General features: G+C 37.3%; 3 protein-coding genes across 6 annotated transcripts in view; all 3 read right to left on the bottom strand.

Annotated features, from left to right (window-relative positions):
- Positions 1–5,549: 5,549 nt before the first annotated feature.
- LOC130551255 (uncharacterized) lies at positions 5,550–13,219 on the bottom strand. Its single transcript, XM_057328809.1, has 17 exons — positions 13,181–13,219; positions 12,630–12,911; positions 11,717–11,810; positions 11,546–11,614; positions 10,825–11,220; positions 10,587–10,688; positions 9,413–9,645; positions 8,854–9,032; positions 8,494–8,587; positions 7,991–8,338; positions 7,780–7,897; positions 7,580–7,671; positions 6,517–6,634; positions 6,298–6,402; positions 6,001–6,162; positions 5,745–5,912; positions 5,550–5,644 (listed from the first exon to the last, which is right to left on the bottom strand). The coding sequence occupies exons 2-17, from the start codon at positions 12,891–12,893 to the stop codon at positions 5,550–5,552; spliced, it is 2,637 nt and encodes an 878-aa protein (XP_057184792.1). The 5' UTR covers positions 12,894–12,911; positions 13,181–13,219.
- A 3,414-nt stretch (positions 13,220–16,633) lies between these two features.
- Positions 16,634–19,348, bottom strand: LOC130551258 (uncharacterized). Of its 4 annotated transcripts, none has more exons than XM_057328814.1 (6): positions 18,680–19,348; positions 18,508–18,553; positions 18,147–18,238; positions 17,773–17,865; positions 17,395–17,662; positions 16,634–17,237 (listed from the first exon to the last, which is right to left on the bottom strand). In XM_057328814.1, exons 2-6 carry the CDS (start codon positions 18,544–18,546, stop codon positions 17,019–17,021), a joined length of 711 nt encoding a protein of 236 aa, XP_057184797.1. In that variant the 5' UTR covers positions 18,547–18,553; positions 18,680–19,348; the 3' UTR covers positions 16,634–17,018. The 4 variants fall into 4 exon arrangements, 3 of the variants coding, with proteins under 3 accessions (XP_057184797.1, XP_057184798.1, XP_057184796.1); XM_057328815.1 differs by having other exon boundaries at positions 16,636–17,237; positions 17,773–17,856; XR_008962566.1 differs by having other exon boundaries at positions 16,680–17,237; positions 17,757–17,856.
- Positions 19,349–19,829: 481 nt separating this feature from the next.
- LOC130551257 (uncharacterized) overlaps positions 19,830–19,852 on the bottom strand; it is a 9,176-nt gene continuing 9,153 nt past the window's right edge. The window contains exon 6 of the mRNA XM_057328811.1: positions 19,830–19,837. Within this exon, the coding sequence (XP_057184794.1) occupies positions 19,830–19,837 (8 nt within the window). The remainder of the gene's footprint in view (positions 19,838–19,852) is intronic.

Here is a 19,852-nt window from a genome sequence, read left to right as displayed (position 1 = left end):
CTGCCTGTTTAACCGTCCATGCATTTAGCATTGTTTCTGTCTATTTAATTTGTCAATTTACAATCTCTTTGGGTCCAGAAACTCCAGTGCTGCTGTTCAAGCCTCTGCTTCAGCAGCCAGTGTCCATCATCTGCCTGTCTCAAAATCATTTAACGGTACACTGTACACTGACTCATACTACCATCTGTCTGTCTGCGTGTTGTGTGTGTCTGTCTGTCTGTCTGCGTGTGTGTGTGTGTGTGTGTGTCTGTCTGTGTGTGCGTGCGTGCGGTGCTTGCGTGTGTGTGTGTGTGTGTGTCTGACTGTGTGTCTGTCTGTCTGTGTGTCTGCCTGTTTAACCGTCCATGATTTAGCATGTTTCTGTCTATTTAATTGTCAATTTACAATCTCTTTGGGTCCAGAAAACTCCAGTGCTGCTGTTCAAGCCTCTGCTTCAGCAGCCAGTGTCCATCATCTTCCTGTCTCAAAATCATTTAACGGTAACACTGTACACTGACTCATACTACCATCTGTCTGTCTGCGTGTGTGTGCGTGCGTGTGCGTGTGTGTGTGTGTGTGTCTGCGTGTGTGCTGCGTGTGTGTGTGTGTGTGTGCAGTGTTGTGTGTGTGTTGACTGTGTGTCTGTGTGTCTGTCTGTCTGTGTGTCTGCCTGTTTAACCGTCCATGCATTTAGCATGTTTCTGTCTATTTAATTTGTCAATTTACAATCTCTTTGGGTCCAGAAAACTCCAGTGCTGCTGTTCAAGCCTCTGCTTCAGCAGCCAGTGTCCATCATCTGCCTGTCTCAAATCATTTAACGGTAACACTGTACACTGACTCCATACTACCATCGGCTCTGTCTGTCGTGTGTGTGTGTGTGTGTGTGTGTGTGTGTGTGTGTGTGTGTGTGTGTGTGTGTGTGTGTGTGTGTGTGTGTGTGTGTGTGTGTGTGTGTGTGTGTGTGTGTGTGTGTGTGTGTGTGTGCGTGGTGCGTGTGCGTGCGTGTGTGTGTGCGTGGTGCGTGTCTGTGTGTGTGTCGTGGTGGTGTTGTGTGTGTGTGTGGTGGTGTTGTGTGTGTGTGTGTGTGTGTGTGGTGGTGTTGTGTGTGTGTGTGTGTGTGGTGTGTTTGTGTTTGTTTGTTGTGTGTGTGTTGTGTGTGTGTGTGTGTGTGTGTGTGTGTGTGTGTGTGTGTGTGTGTGTGTGTGTGTGTGGTGTGTGTGTGTGTGTGTCTGCCTGTTTAACCGTCCATGCATTTAGCATGTTTCTGTCTATTTAATTTGTCAATTTACAATCTCTTTGGGTCCAGAAAACTCCAGTGCTGCTGTTCAAGCCTCTGCTTCAGCAGCCAGTGTCCATCATCTGCCTGTCTCAAAATCAAACAAATTTCGCTACAAGATTAAAGGTAATTCCCTGAATGTCGTTTTTGACTGATTATTACAATATTTAACATATTCATGTTAACAGATTTTTTTTACTTCCTCTGTTAAAGTGAAGTAAAAACAGGGTCAGATGAGTTGTATAAGTGCATGTTTCAAAGGATCTGTACACACATCAGGCAAAAAGAATGTGGTTTGCAAAATGAAAAACATGTAGTTTTAACTTATAACTGTCAGTCATCATGGTCTTTTCAAATGAATTTATATTGTGGTCTTGCTGGCATTGTACTAGCATTCAAAAGACAAATTTATGCTCGTATCAGCAGCCATCATCCCATGTTAGTCCCAGCATGCAAAACATGCCATATTCTGGTGAACAGGAATGCTGGATTTTTTACATTTACATTTAGTCATTTAGCAGACGCTTCTATCCAAAGCCACTTACAGATGAGGGAAAGAATGGAAGCAATTGGAACAACATAAGGACAACAAAAAGCATAAGTGCAAAAAAGAAAATTTGTCTCATATAGCCTACCACACATAGAGCTAGGTTTTTTTTGTTTTTTTTTTGAAAGTAGAAAAGAGATAGAAGTCAGAGCTGATCAGTCAGGTGTTGATGGAAGAGATGTGTTTTCAGACAGTTCTTAAAGATGGCTACAGAATCTGCTGATCTTGTTTTTAGCAGGGGAGAGATTTATTTCCATCATTTTGCTGCTTCATCTGTATGCCTTTAATTTTGTATCCATACATACATACAGACAGACATGCATGCATCTGGCATTGTGTATATTTGAAGCTCAGTCCTTTTCAAATAGTTATGTGATTATGTTTGTGCTCTTTCCTATTAGACTGCCCAGTGCATTAACACAAAGAACACTTTCCCTTTGTAAAAACCATGGGAACGAGAATAGCAAAAAATGTAAGTAACATTGAGTTTGAAATTTGGTTTGAATATCTGGGCAGGATCAACAGCTTTGGAATCTAAAAAATAAATATGTAATTAAAATGTGGAAAATAAATAATTTGCTTATTTTCAGGGGAAAAAAGAGACAAGGCTGGCAGCCTTGCTCTGGCTGGTATGTACTTTATATATAAATTTCACAGGGCTTTACATGCAAAAATATTTAGTTAAGCTGTAAAGAACATAAATATTATTACAGTTACAGTTTGTGTAGTCTTTATTCTCATTGTCTTCTAAAATTCTGCTACTTAAATTTTGTTTTGCATCTTTTTTTAAATGAAAATTTTAAAATAATCTCAAATTTATATTGTTTTTCAGTGGAGTTAAGTGGAAGGACACATGGGAGCCTTATGAACGTTTTCATTCAGATGAATAAATTGAAGTGAAGCTCACTGCAATAAATCATTAAGGATTTGATATAGTTTTATTGTACTTCTGTACAGACATTTGAAAACATGATTGAACTGTATTGCTGTCTGCCACGTGCACTTGACCGTTCCCCCTTGTATTATTAGTTATTTGTCCCATGGGCTGTTTAATTCTTTACCCTCCTCATTTCTTTGTTTCTACTTTTGTTTTCTGTTCTCTGTTTGTTGTCTTTTCTCCATGTTTTTGGTTCTGCAGGAGTCCTGACCTGTGAGGTTTTTGCCGGCCCTTCATGCCTGTTTGCCTGAAGTGTCAATTTCTGTAAAACAAAATCAGTGCTTGAGAGGACTGTGTTTTCACTCATTGGCGAGGATTTTGCCAAGGTTTTGTCATTGTTAAATAAAGATCATTACACACTCTGCATATGAGTCCTCGCCTCATCTCTACCCACAACCCTAATGCACATTTATCATAGAACTGTGCTGGTTGAAATTAAGTAGCGTATGTTATCATACACAGATGGGGTATTACTGACACATGAAATGATTACAACAATAGTTAAAAGTTCTGGAATTATTTGATATACCTTTCACAGATATTTTTTATATTTACAATATTACATTCAATAGTTGCTATTATTTTTTAAAGGTATCATAAATTGTGAATACTAAATAACATTAATAGCATGGTCTTTTTGTAGTGATACAATGAGTAAATTATTTTGTGTACTTCGCATAGTTAAAAGATATATATTTTGTGGTAATTAGACAAAAACTGTTGTACTCTATATCATTGAATGCAGACATAATGTAATGTCAAAATTGTAAACAAATCATACAAACAACAGCATGCAATTCACCTGCAAAGGGCTGTAACCTTTCCTGATCTTTAGTCCAAGTATTTATGTCAATGAACATGTCTGTTCCAACACATCCAACAATCCTTGTGTCTGGGTAAACCTATATACCTATAGCACACATCTACAATATGTCTTTTAAAAAAACGTACCTTATACAAAGATCTGGTAAATCTTTATAAAGTCAGTGTAATTTAGAGTCTCTGGGTCCAAAAAAGAGTTGCACTTGATGGAAATAACATCATAACCTTTATGGCTGCCCACAGGTGTGTGCTCACTACTCCTAATGTATGTGCACTATTTGGATGGGTTAAATGCAGAGGACATGTGCTACCATAATTGGCCTTTACATGTCACTTTCACATTTATTTTTATCAAGCTGAATCAATCTTTGTATTGACAATGACAATTCCAGAGGTGAGCACTCTGTAAAGCCTCCTCCATTACATCACAAAGACTTTCACTGAGGCGGTCAGAAGTCAGAGGTGTTCATTCATGTGTGAAAATAATTCTTTGTGCTCCCTCCCAAGCATTTGTTTTTCACCATTTGAGCCTGATAAATCATCCTGGAATATGGCCATCATAGGTCTTCCTACATGCTTGTTTAAGAAATGAAAAGCTACACACTTCATCTTTTAGGGTTAAAAGTACAGTAACCAGACATATAACATGCTAGAAACATAATCACTGTAATAATGATCCATTCATACACTGTAAGTATTTGCCTATTAAGAAAAACAATCCTTATTTGTCATACATTCATTAATATTCGTCATGTAACAAAGGAACAACAATGTAGACCAGGAGACTTGTATGTAATATTTGCCGGTTGGATTCTCAGGGCCGGTGGGTAACGACTGAGGTGCTCTTGAGCTAGGCACCTTAACCCCACTTGCTCCCTGGGCGCTGCAGTGATAGCTGCCCACTGCTCCATGTGTACCCTGTCTGGGCCTGGGTTCTCCTGAGGTTTTTTTCTTGATTGCAGTTTTGGGTTCCTCTCCACCGTTTGCATACTGTTTTGCACTATTTGCCTTGCCGGGGGGGGGTTAGGGTTAGGGCTTTTTTTTAGCATTTTAAAGTTTTACTTAATATTGCATATAGGTATTTATAGTCTGTTTAATATTTGACCTGTGTTTCTCTCTCCTTTACCTTAAATGTGTGCTTTCACTGTGCGTGTGTGTGTGTGTGTGTGTGTGTGTGTGTGTGTGCGCGTCCGTGTGTGTGTGTCTGTTTGTGTGTGTTAGTACGTGTGCATATTGTGTGTGTGGAGCGTCTGTATGTGGGTATGTCTGTCTTCTGTGTTTTCACCTTTTTCTTGTTTTTACAGGTATAACTTAAATTGTTTTGCTTATAGTCAATATGTCTAATGTACAGCTGCTTTGTAACAATGAAAATTGTAAAAAGCGCTATATAAATAAAGTTGAGTGTACGTGTGTTCACGACTTGCTGTGTATGTGTTCACTACTCTCTGGATGGGTTAAATGCAGAGGTCACATTTCTGGTATGAGTCACCATACCTGACAAATATGTCACTTTCACTTTTTATTGTGTAAGTTAGCTCTATTTTTTGTTATTATGGCTTAAATCAAAACAAACCAACTGCAGTTTGATTGATATTAATTGGAATGCACAATAAAAAGAACAATTTCGAAAAAATTTAAACCGAGTCATCTCATTTTGGAAATAAACTCTTTATATATAAATACTCATTAAGGGTACACACACACACGCACACAAATAATCTTCTGTTGCACACAAAATAGAAACATTCCTCAAAACTATCCTTACAGCTCCAAATCCCAGCAAGATACTGTAGTATGTCTGTAAAACCCCCACAGGATACATGTCTGTAAAACTCATCAGAAATAAACCCAAAGGAACATTTTAATCGATCCCTCAAAGTTAATCGGTTCATCTCCCATGGTATAAAAAGACAAGCACACATGCAAACACAGAGGCAAAGACTAAATGAAAATAAAAATAGTGAGAAGACAAGGGGAGTAATAGATAACTACAGCAGAAATGTATCGTCTTCATCAGAGCTCAGATCGGTACTGCTTGAGTAAAGGGCTACCGAAGGTTCTGCCCAGCTAGGATATTCGCATTCTTCAACAGTAAAATGTTCGGTTATGGTGTCTATTGCCTGATAACTTGTTTTCACAATGTCCTGGTGAGCTCTTAGCTCATGTAATATATGAATACTTACCACCTGAAATGATGGTATCAAGCAAACTGTTCAGTTTGTGTTCCTGACTTCTTAGAAAAAGCCAGTGCTGCTTTGCCTCTTGAACAAGGACAGTCTGTTCTTCCTCTAATCGTTGAATCAGCATTACCTTGTCAAAGACTTTCTTCTTTGTCAAGAGGTTGACATCATCTACATAATACAGATAAAACATGTAAATAAGATAAAGACATAGTGGCTAAATACTTCAATGTGAATACCAATGTTATGCAACACTAACCTTGCTCTGTTAGCTGCCAGGGGAAAACCAAGTCATTTTGAAGGACCTCTTCAATGGACACTATCTTAAAGGAGGGGTCAACAAGGGCATCAATGGAAGAAGCCAGCTTTTTTCTCTCCTCATTAATTTTTCTTCTTATTTTATTGCGTCCTTTGTTTGTGGCTAAAACATAATGAATTGACATTGGGCATTTTAATTACTTTGTTATTGACAACAATTTTAGAAGTAGTAGTCATAATGATAATAATAACGATGAAGACAATGAATAAGTAGTTCTATCCTAAATATTTAACATACCAGTGTGTCTGTAAAGACGATGCTGCCGTTGTTTAATGCACAAAGATAATTCTTCGATTGTGTTCCTTATTGGCTGAATTGCAGCATCACTGTCTCCTACAGTTGCTGTAAAAGTCTCAAAATGTTCAATCAATTCAAAAAGTTGCTTGGTCAGTCACAGCACACTGCAGTGACAGTATTTTGCAAAAGTAAACAGAATGACATATAGTTGTTACATACTAGTGTGGGCCCACTCCTGTACATCTGTGACCCACTGATGCAGTACACCATCTTCTACACACAGTTCTTTTTTCATGTCTTGTAGGCTTTCGGTCTCTTTTTTTAGATTCTGCTGGGTCTGAAACATACAAACCAATAAACCAGTGATACAGGTAGTTACAATGGCAAAAGTATATGATTAGTTGGTTTCCTGAATTAACTGGTCACAAAATGTCATCTCATCTTCATGGAAGACAAAAGTATAGGCAAATCATAATGTGTTTAAGCTAATGCCACAAAACCAATTATAATTTTTCATGTCTTGAAATACAATCACATTGAATGTTCATGTCCAGACAGACAGACAGTGAGGCTGACAGACAGATAGTTAAATAGACAGGCAGACAGTTCAATAGATATAAACGTGTGTGTTTGTGTGTCTCTGCGTTTGTGTGTTTTTGCATTTGTTGCATACGTTTGTCTGTCTGCATTTGTGTTTGTTTGTGAGAGAGACTTATGGAATGTACGTTTGAGTGAGAGTTGACAGTTGGATTGTAAAAAACAAACACTGGGTCTGAACATTCATTGTAAGACTATATGAATTTTTTAGGAAGTTTGATCATCCGTTTAGGGGAACCATACTGGGCGTTTCACACGGTATGCGCTTTTCTCATGTAGTGGAAGCAATTTGTGCAGCATGTAGTGGACATATTTTTATCTTCAGTGGCGCCTGCTATAAAGACCCGAGCTCACGGAAGGGGCAGGATTTTGGGTGCACAAGCACCGCGTGTGGACCACCGGCGCTCCACCTGTGAAACCGCCCATGTTGTACTGCTTTCTGCATGTTTCCTATTGAAAAAAAACTAGACACAACTGCCGTGTCCCGACTGAAAGGCCCATACGTCTAATGCCTTAGTTTAACAATTCTATAATGTGTCGTTGACTTAAATGTTGATGAGATGACATTCTGTGAGAAATGCCTGAAAATCAAATGATTAAAACTAATCCTAATCCAAACACCTTCAAAAGACTGATGCTTCAACATTTACCACAAATAATAAAGATGAATATAAATAAAGATTGCCTTTTGGTATCTTGTGCAAATAGTTTGGCACATATTTTGAGTCTTCATTTTGTTCCACCCCATACACTGCAATGTCAGCAAATCTGTTCGTCCTGTCAATCAAAACAAATAGATACACTAGTTTCAAATTACTTTTGGTAGGTCATACTTACAAATGTAGAAAAGTTTTTGAAGCCAACATTACATATAAACATACTAACCTGCTTTGGACATAAACTTAGTGCTTATACCAATTCTTGATAAAAAGCTATTAGCTTGTTCTACTTCTTCCCCCATGGTATATGCAGCACCCTTTTGAAAACTTCCACTCCATTTGATCTAATAAATGAGAAAAAGTTTAATTTATGCAGGTTTTATCTGAATAGACTGTATAATATAAATATGCAATATGAACACATTGGCCTGACATACCTCACATTTTACACCATGAACTTTTGCGTGCATAACTGAAAGGAATGGTTTCATGTTCAGAAGATGTCTCAGTTCCGGGCAGGCCTGGCAAACTTTTTTCAAGTATGGCCAGTATTTGCACATGATGTCAGCACAAAAGAAAGTTGCATTTTCTGTCCAGAGCTCTTTCTGTAGGTACAAAGGATATGCATAGATCTCTCCTCTGAACATATTGAGTGCCCTCAAAAGAACACCATGCCTACAGACACCGACTTCAATTCCCTCCTCATCCAATTTACTGCTGGTCTTTCTGGAAAACTCTTTAGAGGCTGTGAACTCCGCAGATCCACAAACACCCTTGCCCCCAACCTACATGAAATACATGATAAAAAAGGGTTAGAGAGAAAAACAAATAGGCCTGATTTATGAACTGTGTACACAGTATGTAAAATCACTGTATAAAACTTTTCTCAAACAAATCATGAATTATAATGTCGTCTTGCAAGCAATCTGAGTAAACTTACGTGTTGCACTTTTCTGCGTATATATTGAACAAAAGAGGAAACATCATCATCTTTGCAAAGAAACAACCCTTCGAAGTAGCCAGAGTCCTCTGAACTAATAAAACATAATTCGTTTTTTTAAATTAAATGTCTTAATGACAATAAACACAAATCTAAGAACAATTTCAGGGTAATTTAAAGAGCTGTTGTGGCATTAATAGAAAAAGAACAAAACAGTCCTCAAAGTATAAAACATTCTGCTCCAAAGTCCTTTTATTACTAAAATAAAACACCAAGTCATTACAGTATAAAGATGTTATTACCATACAAAAAGTAAAAGTCAACCAATAATCACAATAACAACAACAACAAACCACTTACTTCCCCGCCTTTTTAAAGCGATGAAGTTTTCGGTTGCCATCCACAGCAACTGCCAGCATTAGAGGGGTACAAGCTGGGCACATGAAATGTTGGTCACCGCAGATCTTGTCAACCTCATAAAGGCAGATGGACCACTCGAAAAAGCTCTTCAAAAATGTATCACCACATAAGGTGCCATTCTAGTTAAAGATACACAGAAATGTTACTAAATACTAGGTTTGTTCATTGTAAGTCTTTTCCACATCTACCATACTCCATAAGTTAAATATATCCCCCTAATATTAAACAGTTAGAATATTATTAACATGGCTCTTATTGTTCAACCAAAATATCACAAATCCCATTTAACAACACTGTTACATTTACATTTAGTCATTTAGCAGATGCTTTTATCCAAGCGACTTTAGGAATTTAGGAAACAATAAAGCAATATGTCACAGGGACAATAATAATTGTCCACGCATTAGGTTGGAGCCAAAAAAATAATAGGCAGGCTGGTTAATGCGGGTTGTTTTATGCTTAATGCAATGGCTGACCAGTATATGAGAAAGGTACTCACTCTGCCGTAGTGCACTGTCTTCATGTCAAGCATTCTTATGAATGCTAAACGCGACAGTCCTGGAGCAGCCATTTTCAAGTCTTTGAAGGACATGAAGACTTCCTCATCATAAATGGTGCAAAAGTTCATGGTTGCAGGCCAGTAGCCACTCTTCTGCATTTCTAACACACCTGGTACCCATGTTTCTCTGCATTTCTCACAGTGAAGATGGGGCAATGACAGTTCATAGCGACCTATAAATTAATTGTTAGTAAATGAAATTTAATACCAAAGTATAATGATAGAACACAAATGATTCCTAAAAATTTACACACACACACTTTTAAAAACTGCTTACTGTCCTACTTTAACGAAGCTAATTGTTGTTAGTGTCCTACTTTTACAGTAGTTAAATTAACTACAATTAACTACAAACCTTGAACTGTCCAGTGCAGATGTGTTTGTGTTGTATGATATTATTATTAGAGTAACCACGATGACCATGGTTAGAACAGGTATAATTTAGTTTTTAAGTTTATATGCAGCATTGCAACTTTAAACAGAATTTAAAGCAGGCAGTGTACAGACACATTTAAATGCAAAAAGACTCAACACAGATTCTCATTTAGCCAAGGTCTTGTTTTCTCTAGAGCAGTGGTTCTCAACTATGGCCCGTGAGATCCATTTTCCTGCCGAGTTTAGCCCCAACTCTGATAAAACACACCTGAACAAGCTAATCAGTGTCTTCAGCAACAGACACGTTTGTTGCACAGCGCTGCACAGATCTGCCGGCGTATGCATTTGAATCACTCTCGCAGTATTTTTATGTTATACGCCAAGCAGTCTGCGCAGATCCGCAGGGGGCTAAACTCGGCAGAAAAATGGATCTCGCAGGCCAGAGTTGAGAACCACTGTAGACACAGACATTCTAAACAATTGATACAAACCAGGCGCAGATATTATATATACTATAGCCTCAGAAATGTGCTAGTGAAGCAAATCAACAGACTGGTTTAATATCAACCAACAGAAATATACAAAATGGCCACTGTCATACATGTGGAGGAGCTTAATAAAGTAAAAAAAATATTGGTAAATAGCACAACAGCTTTTAAAAAGTACAATACATACATGTGATAAATTTCTAATAATAAACATGCATAAGTTAAAGGACATGTATGTGCTGAACACTCACCCTTCATGTTGATTACAGTAATGGACCTCGCTTTTCCAACACTGTACTTTTCTTCCCCACAACTGCATATTGAATTTGGTAGTGCCATAGGTAATATTTGATCTACAATGAAAATGAAAACCAATAAAAATTAGTTCAATAAATACAATTAATAAAGAGGTTTATCTTAAGAGATCCTAAGACATTTATGAGGACTACTATGAATATAATTACTATTATTGCTAAAATAAAACTGTACCTTCATGATGGTGAAAGTATTGCCCATCAGAGTCCTGCTTCACCACTGTGGTGGGAGGTACAGCCTTGTGGAACCCTGACATCATGGTGCTCCTGTTGTGGAATACTTGTGTGCGGTGTATAGCACAGTCACAGTTGATGCAGGTATACTGCTTAGGCAAACAGTCTTTGCACTTGACCACTGCCACCTTTGCCTTACACTCCAAACACAGCTGTCCCTCGATCTGCTCTGTTGCAAGCCTGTTGTTGATTAAAGAGGGTCTGGCCTCCCCCCATCTCTCTGGTGAAGCTGCTGTCCGTGTGCCCCAATGCATTGATGCTGAATGTGGGGTTCCCTCAGAACGGAGGTTACAACTAACAGCTGACAGAAGCTCTTGCAACTCATGTAGAAGAGAATCTGTCACACCCCAGAAAAAACAATTATGCAAAACAGTCCCCTGTCTAATGATGCAGTGCTGTTCTTTAAGAAATCTTACTATAAAGAATTGCTTTTTGTTGTGATGTCAAGTGCCGTTGTTCAAATTTGAAAAATAATTGTAACATTAAAGCAAAGCATTTGTGGGCACTATTTCCATAGCAGTATCATATACTCTAATCATAAGGGCTACTTTATCTTAATGTAGCACATCATGAAAAATATATGGTTAATACATGCCAAAAATAAGCAGATAAACAAAACTAAAAAATGTTCAAAAGTAATAACCTAATAAGTTATAACTAACCATGAACTGGACCCTGGTCTTGACGACGTTCTGTTGGCTCTGGACATGCCCTTGATTTGAGTCTTGAATCTGATTAATGCATGTAAAAGTGCATCAAAACATCTTTGTTATTTCAAAAGTAATGCTTTCCAACACAATACATTATTTTCCTTTAGGTCAACAAAACCTTACCGTGTGAAGTAGAAGGCTTTGCTTGTTGTGGACATGACTTCTTTCTCAATTTACATCTGACTCTACCGTTGGACTGGATCCTTCTTTTCTTCGCCTGTTAATTTCAAACAGTACACTACAGACCAGTGTTTCCCAACCCTGGTCCTCGGGGCACACCTTCCAGAATGTTTTAGATCTCTCCCTATATAAAACACCTGAATCAACTCATCAATCAGGTGTTTCATATAGGGAGAGAACTAAAACATTCTGGAAGGTGTGCCCCGAGGACCAGGGTTGGGAAACACTGCTATAGACAGTTTCAGTGCCGCCAACAACAACATAAACAAACGGCTTTTGTGGCCCAAGAGAGACCAATAAGCAAACACAGTAAGTTAACTTTGGGTTAGGCGCATAACCGTGGCAATGCGCGTGCGTCTCATGAAACGTCTATATCTGTGCATCATAAAGACTCTACATTTTCTGTTACAAAAACTTGACACTTGTTTTCCACATCAACATTAATGATTACAACTGTCGTAATCTTAAATTAATAACAATATAATGTACTAATATAGGATATCCATTGTTCCACCAATCTTTCATAATTATCATATTTTTTCTGCCAAATGTTATATACCCTGATAGCACACGAACATCTGCCATATGTCTATTTGATGTCTGAATTTACATCTGCAAGACAGTTTGCTCATCTCAATAGGTCTGGAAGACATCTGCTGTCAGATGTCATATAGACATCTACTAGAAGACATCTGTAAGATGTTTATGGTTTAGAATGGATGTAAATCTGCTCTTTCCAATATGTTTGGCAGATGTTTTTACACAATGTTTTCCAGATCTCCAGATCGTTAGCAGACGTACCTGTGCTAGCTGGGTACCGATTGCCTAAAAGTTTGGATTTTCAAAAAAGACTGACCTTTGGACCATTTTGGTTTGCCTTTCCAAGCAGCTCTATGGATTCTTTTAGAACATGATTCAGATGATTTCTTGAACTCTCATAGTCAAGGATTTCAATAATAGTTTGTCCTTCTTTGACGATTTGACCCACGTCCAGTTTTGCAGTGTGGCCTTTTTTAACGAAAGCATCCAATTGAGTGCGGTCATGAATATCTTCGAGGGTTGCAGCAACAGCGCGCCCTTTTCGGATAACTTCGTTTAATTCTTTAATGTTATCCGCCATAGTGAGATAAAGTGTGATCTGAGGACATTAAAACACAACAAACATCAAATAATTGTGAATTTAGACTACTGTAACGTTAGATCATTTTAAACGCTAATCATTGATGTGTAATGACTATCAGATGCTAAAACCCAATTAACAGCATCACTTCAGTCCATGCACTTTTTAAATTAATAGCCAAAAAACAGCTGTTATTCTTACAAAAAGCAACAACTACTAACTACTTACGAATATATTTCATAAAACATCAGGAATATAAATTAACAAATGTAAACACATTTCCTCACCAGGGGAAAAGACGTCAACACCGCAGCTACTCTGATACTGTTGTGTAACCCTGAAATAAGTCCGGTCGGGAACGCGGTCCATTCGTCAGATTATTCATTGTTTTAAATAAAGGAATCACAACATTCATAGTTCACATTTCATAAGGCTTTATAGCAAGTAGTAAATATGTGCTAAAGTGCTAAAGAGTTTTTTTTATTAATTAAATTAATATAAGCATTTAAAAGTGGCTTCAAAAGCAAATATCTTGTTCCTGGATGACTGACTGGTCAGAACACGTTCGGATCTGTACGTATTTTAAGTTGCTCTTACGTAAATTTAGATACGTATCGATCCTACAATTACGTCTAAATAATACGCAAAAGACACTCTAAATACGTAAAATCGCATACGTATAGGGCAGTTTTAATTTACGTGTAAATATGTACGTTTTATGTGTGAGATCAGGCTGGCATATTACAAGGTATATTCGCAGATTTATAGATTTTGTAATCCAAACATTTCTCTGTTGTTTTTCTGTTTTACATATGTTGCAATGTTTTTTCATACCATCTTTAATAATGTATCTCTATTGAAATTAATTTAAAACATATTTTACAGGAGATGCAGCCATTGGTGATGGGGTCAATAGACATCTCCTGAGTATGCCTGTTGAGAAGCTGAGGACAGGCTTTTCTCTGAATTTTGGTATTCATGCTGTTATTGGGAATGTTTTAAACTTTACTGTCTTAATTTATGGAAAAAGGATAAAGCATTTCTTTAACACATTTACATTCTTTTTCAGGCATAGCAGATGTAACACTCCTGTTTGAGGGTGAACAGGATCACCTTGTTCCGTGTTGCAGTCAAACTCTGATTGATAGTGACTTATTTGTGGTTGCTGGGCGCATGATAGGCCACTCATTTCTTCATGGTGGCCCTTTGCTTCCTGGAATTAGTCCAGCCGTAGTTGGAATAGTCTTCCCTGCACTGTCCGGGAGGCAGACACACTCTGTCAGTTTAAATCTAGACTAAAGACGCATCTTTTTAATCTTGCATACACTACTCTTCCATAATAGAAATCTTTAGAGGGTTTAGGCTGCATTAGTTAGATCAACCGGAACCAAAAACACAACTGATGTACTTGTTGCATCAAAGAGTACAGAACAGTACTCTACTCTCAGCCAGTCTTGTCTCATTGTTCCAAGGTTACCACAGCGAGCAGGATGCAGTTCATGGCCTGACCTGATGGTAGAGCGGAGAATGGGAAGTGGGGACCTGACAAGAGCTGAGATGATAGAGCTGGATAAAGAAGGACGCGGTCTCTTGACATGTCTTCACCACAAAATTTCAAATGCTATTAGATTATTAATGATAATCTTAAACTATAATTTATTTTATTATTAAGTTTATTTATTTTATTTAGCCTTGTTGTGCAAGCTCTCTGGAGCTTGTGCAGAGGCAGCAGCTTTTGCCAGAGGGGAACTGGAATCCCCTGGTTGGGCCTGGGTTCTCCTGAGGTTTTTTTTCTCGATTAGAGTTTTGGGTTCCTCGCCACCGTTTGCATACTGTTTTTGCACTATCTGCCTGACCGGGGGGGCTGCTTTAGAATCTTAAAGTTTTACTTAATTAATATTGCATATAGGAATTTATTATCTGTTATATTTGACCTGTGCTTCTCTCTCCTTTATCCTAAATGTGTGCTCTCACTGAGCGTGTGTGTGTGTGCGTACTTGTCTGTGTACGTACGTGTGTGTGTGTGTCTCTGTGTCTGTGTGTGTTGGTGCGTGTGCGTGTGCGTGTTGTGTGTGTGGAGTGTTTTGTGTGTGGGTGTGTCTGTCTTCTGTGTTTTCAACCTTTTCTTGTTTTTGCAGGTAAAACTTTGATTGTTTTGCTTGTAGTCAATGTGTCTCATGTACAGCTGCTTTGTAACAATGAAAATTGTAAAAGCGCTATATAAATAAAGTTCAATTCAATTCAATTCAATTTTATTTATATAGCGCTTTTCACAATGTGCATTGTTCCAAAGCAGCTTTACAGGAGCAAATAAGAAAAACACAGAAAGGTAAAACACAGCACAGTGCATGGTGTTTATAGGCCAAGCAAGATCATTATAATAAATAATATCTAATAAATAAATGAATAAATAAATAAATAAATAAATAAATAAATGCAGTCTCCCGGTGAGCAAGCCAACACTGCACAAAGTTGAGTTGAGTTGAGTTGAGTAGTTCACGTGTTGATGGGTGGTCCCATCGAGACTGCAGAGATTAAATTAGAGGATTGTCCAGATTTGGAACAAAGGCATACCATCCAACTGGTAGGTGCAAAACATTACTGTCAAGACTATTTATATTTAAGAAACATCTCAAATTACACAGTACATACTACACAGTACATATATAGTTTAAACTATAAAAAATACTAATTATTAAACTATATTATTATTTCCCTGTGTAGCATGTGAACCTATACAGTTATAATATACAGAATAATTATCTTATGTTGAGGTTTTTGATGGTAATTAAAATAAAGCATTGTGCTTGCATGATTTTGGAAAGTCATCAAGTTAAATGTTTTCATTAGTTGCAAGGTAACCATAACCTTTCAGAAGAGGAAAAGGAGGAAGTAACCAGACTTGCTGTGTCATGGGACCTTCCTGGGTTTTCTGAACACCACCGGAAATGGCTGTTTAATAGGTTGCTGCAACACGCTGTGAGTGTCTTAATCTTTTATTGATACTATTTTTATTTTTTGTTTTATTGTCTTTTGGACTGTTCATTGACGTTAGAAACACTGCTGTTCCTCAGTCAGATTTAGTAAATCCTAGATACTGTATGTGTAAAGATAGTAAATGGACTTGCTTAAATTAGTTTGTGTTCTTTTTCCTTAGGTTTTGTATAGGACTAAATGTCAAATAAAGCAGCCGAGGCGTGGAATCAAAGAAACCAATGTTTGGTCATTGATCACGGCACGAGAAGATGCAATTAAAGTTGTCTTCCCAAAGGCGTGTGAAGTTCAGTATGGTCCAGAGGTATATCCTTTACCTGATTAGACACAAGTTCTATCTCTTGTACAGTGTTTGAGTTTGTTACATTTTATTTGTAGGTCATTCTTCAGAACATTGCTTGGCCTGTTGCTGATTCTGATGATGATGACGACGAAAGTTTGCACCCTGAAATTGTCACTCGTCAAATTACTTTTCTTCTGGAATATATTCAGGAAAGTAAAACGGCAGTACACTTTTTTTTAATTAAATGCTGTTATTAATACTATTCATAATTTTGTAACTTGGTGTATCAAACCATACTGTGCGAAGTTTTAAAGATATGTTTATATATACTTTGTAATTATTTATCTATACAGCCACCTCAGACCAGCTGCAGAAGCTCATGTCATTTTGGACAGGATGGGAGGTTCCATCTAACAGTCTGCATGTTAAAGTGTGTAAGGGAAAATTCTTCAAGGCCTCCACGTGCAGCCGGACGCTAATGCTTCCTGCTGACATACTAACAATGGATGAGTTTTCTTCTACTTTGCAAGCTTGTGCAAACACAGCATCTACTGGATTTGGATTGGTTTAACACTTTCAGAATATGATTCTGATGATGTTCTACTCGGAGTTAGTTTTGACTTTGAAGAAATAACATTCAAATTTCTTGATGTTCCAAAATCATTTACTTTAATTGCACAGTTTGCATGTTAAAAATTTCTTAAAATCTATTTTAAAGGTCACTAACCTGAATCCACATACTGAAAAGATCTGTTACTGTCCTGTTTTTAGATGCAGTTAATACTAAATAAACACATTGCAATGTTGTTCAAATTAAGTAAAATACAATGTCATACATACTGTTCAAGCTAACCTTCAACCAAATTCTGTACAAATGTGAGAGTTTGAAGGTATATGTCTACTCCAAATAAACCAGACTCCTGTAGTGGGTCTATCTGTGATACCAGGTGCTCAATTTGCTCATTTGTCAATTGCAACATTTGAATTGCAGGCACATTGACCCCAAAGTGATCAGCTTCAACATCTCCACGTTCTTGTTCAGCTGCAGCAGAGTTTTGAAAATGTATCTATAACAAAAAAAATGAATGTGATTTTGGTCATTTTTAGACTCCACCTTTAACATACAGTATATCTACCACAGTGACAATTGTAGGGTGTCCCTATCTACAGAAAACGGAACAACCAGAAATATACAGTAATGCATTTAAGGGTGAAGTAAATTACCTCAGGGTCACTTATTGGATTCTGATACTGCCCAACTTCCCACAGCTGATTTGGGGTCAGGTTGTTCTCTGTCCTCATGGAATGGTTATCCCAAGCATCCCTGAAAGCATTGAGGCTGGCTTGTATGCGCGGTAAAAAAACATAATGACAGCAAAAGAGGTGGGTGAAGTTGCTTATTTCAAGATATCCACAGTCCTCAAGCCGATGTAGAATGTCATAATACAGTCCAGTGACACACATCCGAACATCCCGCCAAAGGCGCTCAATCCTGGTAAACAGCATAAAATTAATTCACATGGTCTGTAAACATTATTGACTAGTGTCTCAGAGCTATATGGTGAGTAGGGGTGTGGTACATTTACCGCTGATTGTGCACACTTTTGCCAGCAATGAAGCTTGCATTCTCTGTTCCTCGCGTTGAAAACATCAGCCGCGCCACACCTACATTTTCTCCGCCATGATCTCCTCGTACTCTAAAAAATAAAAATTATGTTGATTTCAAAATTCCAGATCAGATAGCTAAACAGATTAGATAACATATCTAATACCATAATCAAATTAAGAATTAAACTGGTGTATTTTTAACATTCCTGCTGATATATTCTGCAAGTGACAATAGTGACATTCCTCAAGCTCTTTATATTATTATTTGTGTTTTTTTATAAGTATCAAAAGCACTACTATTTGAAGAAGCAAAACTGTAAAGTAAATATTTAGTGTCTGTGAAACTTGTTGATTATATAAAACCTTACCTCAGGGGATAACCAAACTCTTCAACTGCCTCTTTGAAAAATCCAAGCATTGTTTCTGAGCGATTGTTGTCTGTTATGCGCAAGTACATGATCTGAAAAATGAAAAAAAAAAGATTGTACACTGTCAGAAAAAAGGCACAAAAGCGGTACCCTTTAAGTACACATTTGCACCTAAAGGGTGCACATTAGTACCTTAGAGGTAAACATCTGCACCTAATATATACCATTAGTACTTTTTGAAAGGGTACCGTTCCTGTGACAGCTTTTGTATCATTTTTCCTGACGGTGTACAGTGACTGGTTTCCAGCACAAATTATATAACGCATATTTAGACTACAGTTCTAAGGTTTAGATGTCTTACCTTTCTTGAATATCCATCTACACCCCCAAAGATAACCATGTTGTATCTAAATCAAAGGTGAAAATATCAGGGCAAGTTAGAAAACAACTACAATACCATATGAAAATAAAATGCAGCCAAAGCAACACATTTTACACATAAACATGTGTTCTACAGTTAAAGTTGGCATTACCTTATGAGATTATGGTTTGTATCTATATGATAAAGATACTTGGGATATGGAACAGAATAAGTTCATCGGGCAACACAACCAAGCTGGGACATTCGTGAAAGAACACCGAGACCATCAATACGACGCATGGATGCATATATTCTGTCCCACTGCACTCGATGTCCTTTGGCAATGAGGGCTCCTCTGACAACCCTGTACCCTATGTTTGGCATAGTACTCTTGACTTGAGACACCAAGGAATCAAGCTCTTCATCTGTACAAATACTGTAGAGGGATGAAACTGACAAGTTACATTCTCTCATCCGGCGATAGAGAGTTGTACGAGAGACACCTAAAATTTTACTGATGCTTTCCTGAGGTATTCCAAGCTTCAGAAAGTAAATAAATCTCTCCTCTGATATATGCTTTTTGGACGTCCACATCCATCTGGTCTTTCAATCTCCACTACAGTTGCCACCTGCTGGGCTTCTTTGTGCTGCTGAATAAGAGAATCCAAGTTCATTAAACCTCTGACTAAGTCCTGTGAAATTCCAATGTTTGCTGACATGGCAGTAATTAATGGCATTTCTTGATGACAAACAAATTGCAAATATTCAATGTCCAGCGGTGGGTGTTCCAGTGCATAAGTCACTCTTCAAAGTAGTCTTTGAAGAACTTGTTGTCTCACAGAGTCCTAAAATGAATTTACATACACAGAACAGTTATTAAATAGAACAAAGTATGATCAAAATTATGAGAAATTTAAATAAATAAATTAAACGATGAAAATGAAAACCAGATTAGCAATTTCATTATACACAACTGCGTGCACAATATGTGCCAAAATGAAAAACAAAATGAAATTATTTTATTTTCATTTTCATTTTTACACTGACAATGCGTTGTCCCTGTCAAATTGAAAAAGAAAATGCAATTGGTGATTTGACATTTCATTTTCACTAAAATCTCGAGGCAAGACTGCCAATTTGAAAATGAAAAGGCAAATGTGAAAAATAAATTGTAAAAACATTTTTTACAAAGGTTTTATTAATGTTCACGCAATAATACTGACACAATTCAAATTAAAATGTAAACTTTGATTTTCATTTTATTTTATTTTCTCTTCTCTTTTATTTCATTTTCGTTTTCATTTTCGTTTTCGTTTTCATTTTCATTTTTCTTGTTCACAGTCAT

Source organism: Triplophysa rosa, unplaced genomic scaffold (genome assembly GCF_024868665.1).
Source record: "Triplophysa rosa unplaced genomic scaffold, Trosa_1v2 scaffold83_ERROPOS274636, whole genome shotgun sequence".
Classification (NCBI taxonomy): domain Eukaryota; kingdom Metazoa; phylum Chordata; class Actinopteri; order Cypriniformes; family Nemacheilidae; genus Triplophysa; species Triplophysa rosa.
Note: the sequence above shows the minus strand (reverse complement) of the source record. Positions and strands in the feature narration are given on the sequence as shown.

Coding starts and splice junctions, on each gene's coding strand:
- LOC130551255 (XM_057328809.1), bottom strand. CDS start 12,893: ATGGCGGATAACATTAAAGAATTAAACGAAGTTATCCGAAAAGGGCGC. Junction 11,221..11,545: donor AGACCAGGGTCCAGTTCATG/GTTAGTTATAAC, acceptor GGGGTGTGACAG/ATTCTCTTCTACATGAGTTG. Junction 7,672..7,779: donor TAAGTTTATGTCCAAAGCAG/GTTAGTATGTTT, acceptor TTTGATTGACAG/GACGAACAGATTTGCTGACA.
- LOC130551258 (XM_057328813.1), bottom strand. CDS start 18,546: ATGGTTATCTTTGGGGGTGTAGATGGATATTCAAGAAAG. Junction 18,239..18,507: donor TAGATGGATATTCAAGAAAG/GTAAGACATCTA, acceptor TTCATTTTTCAG/ATCATGTACTTGCGCATAAC. Junction 17,663..17,756: donor AAAAGTGTGCACAATCAGCG/GTAAATGTACCA, acceptor GCTGTTTACCAG/GATTGAGCGCCTTTGGCGGG.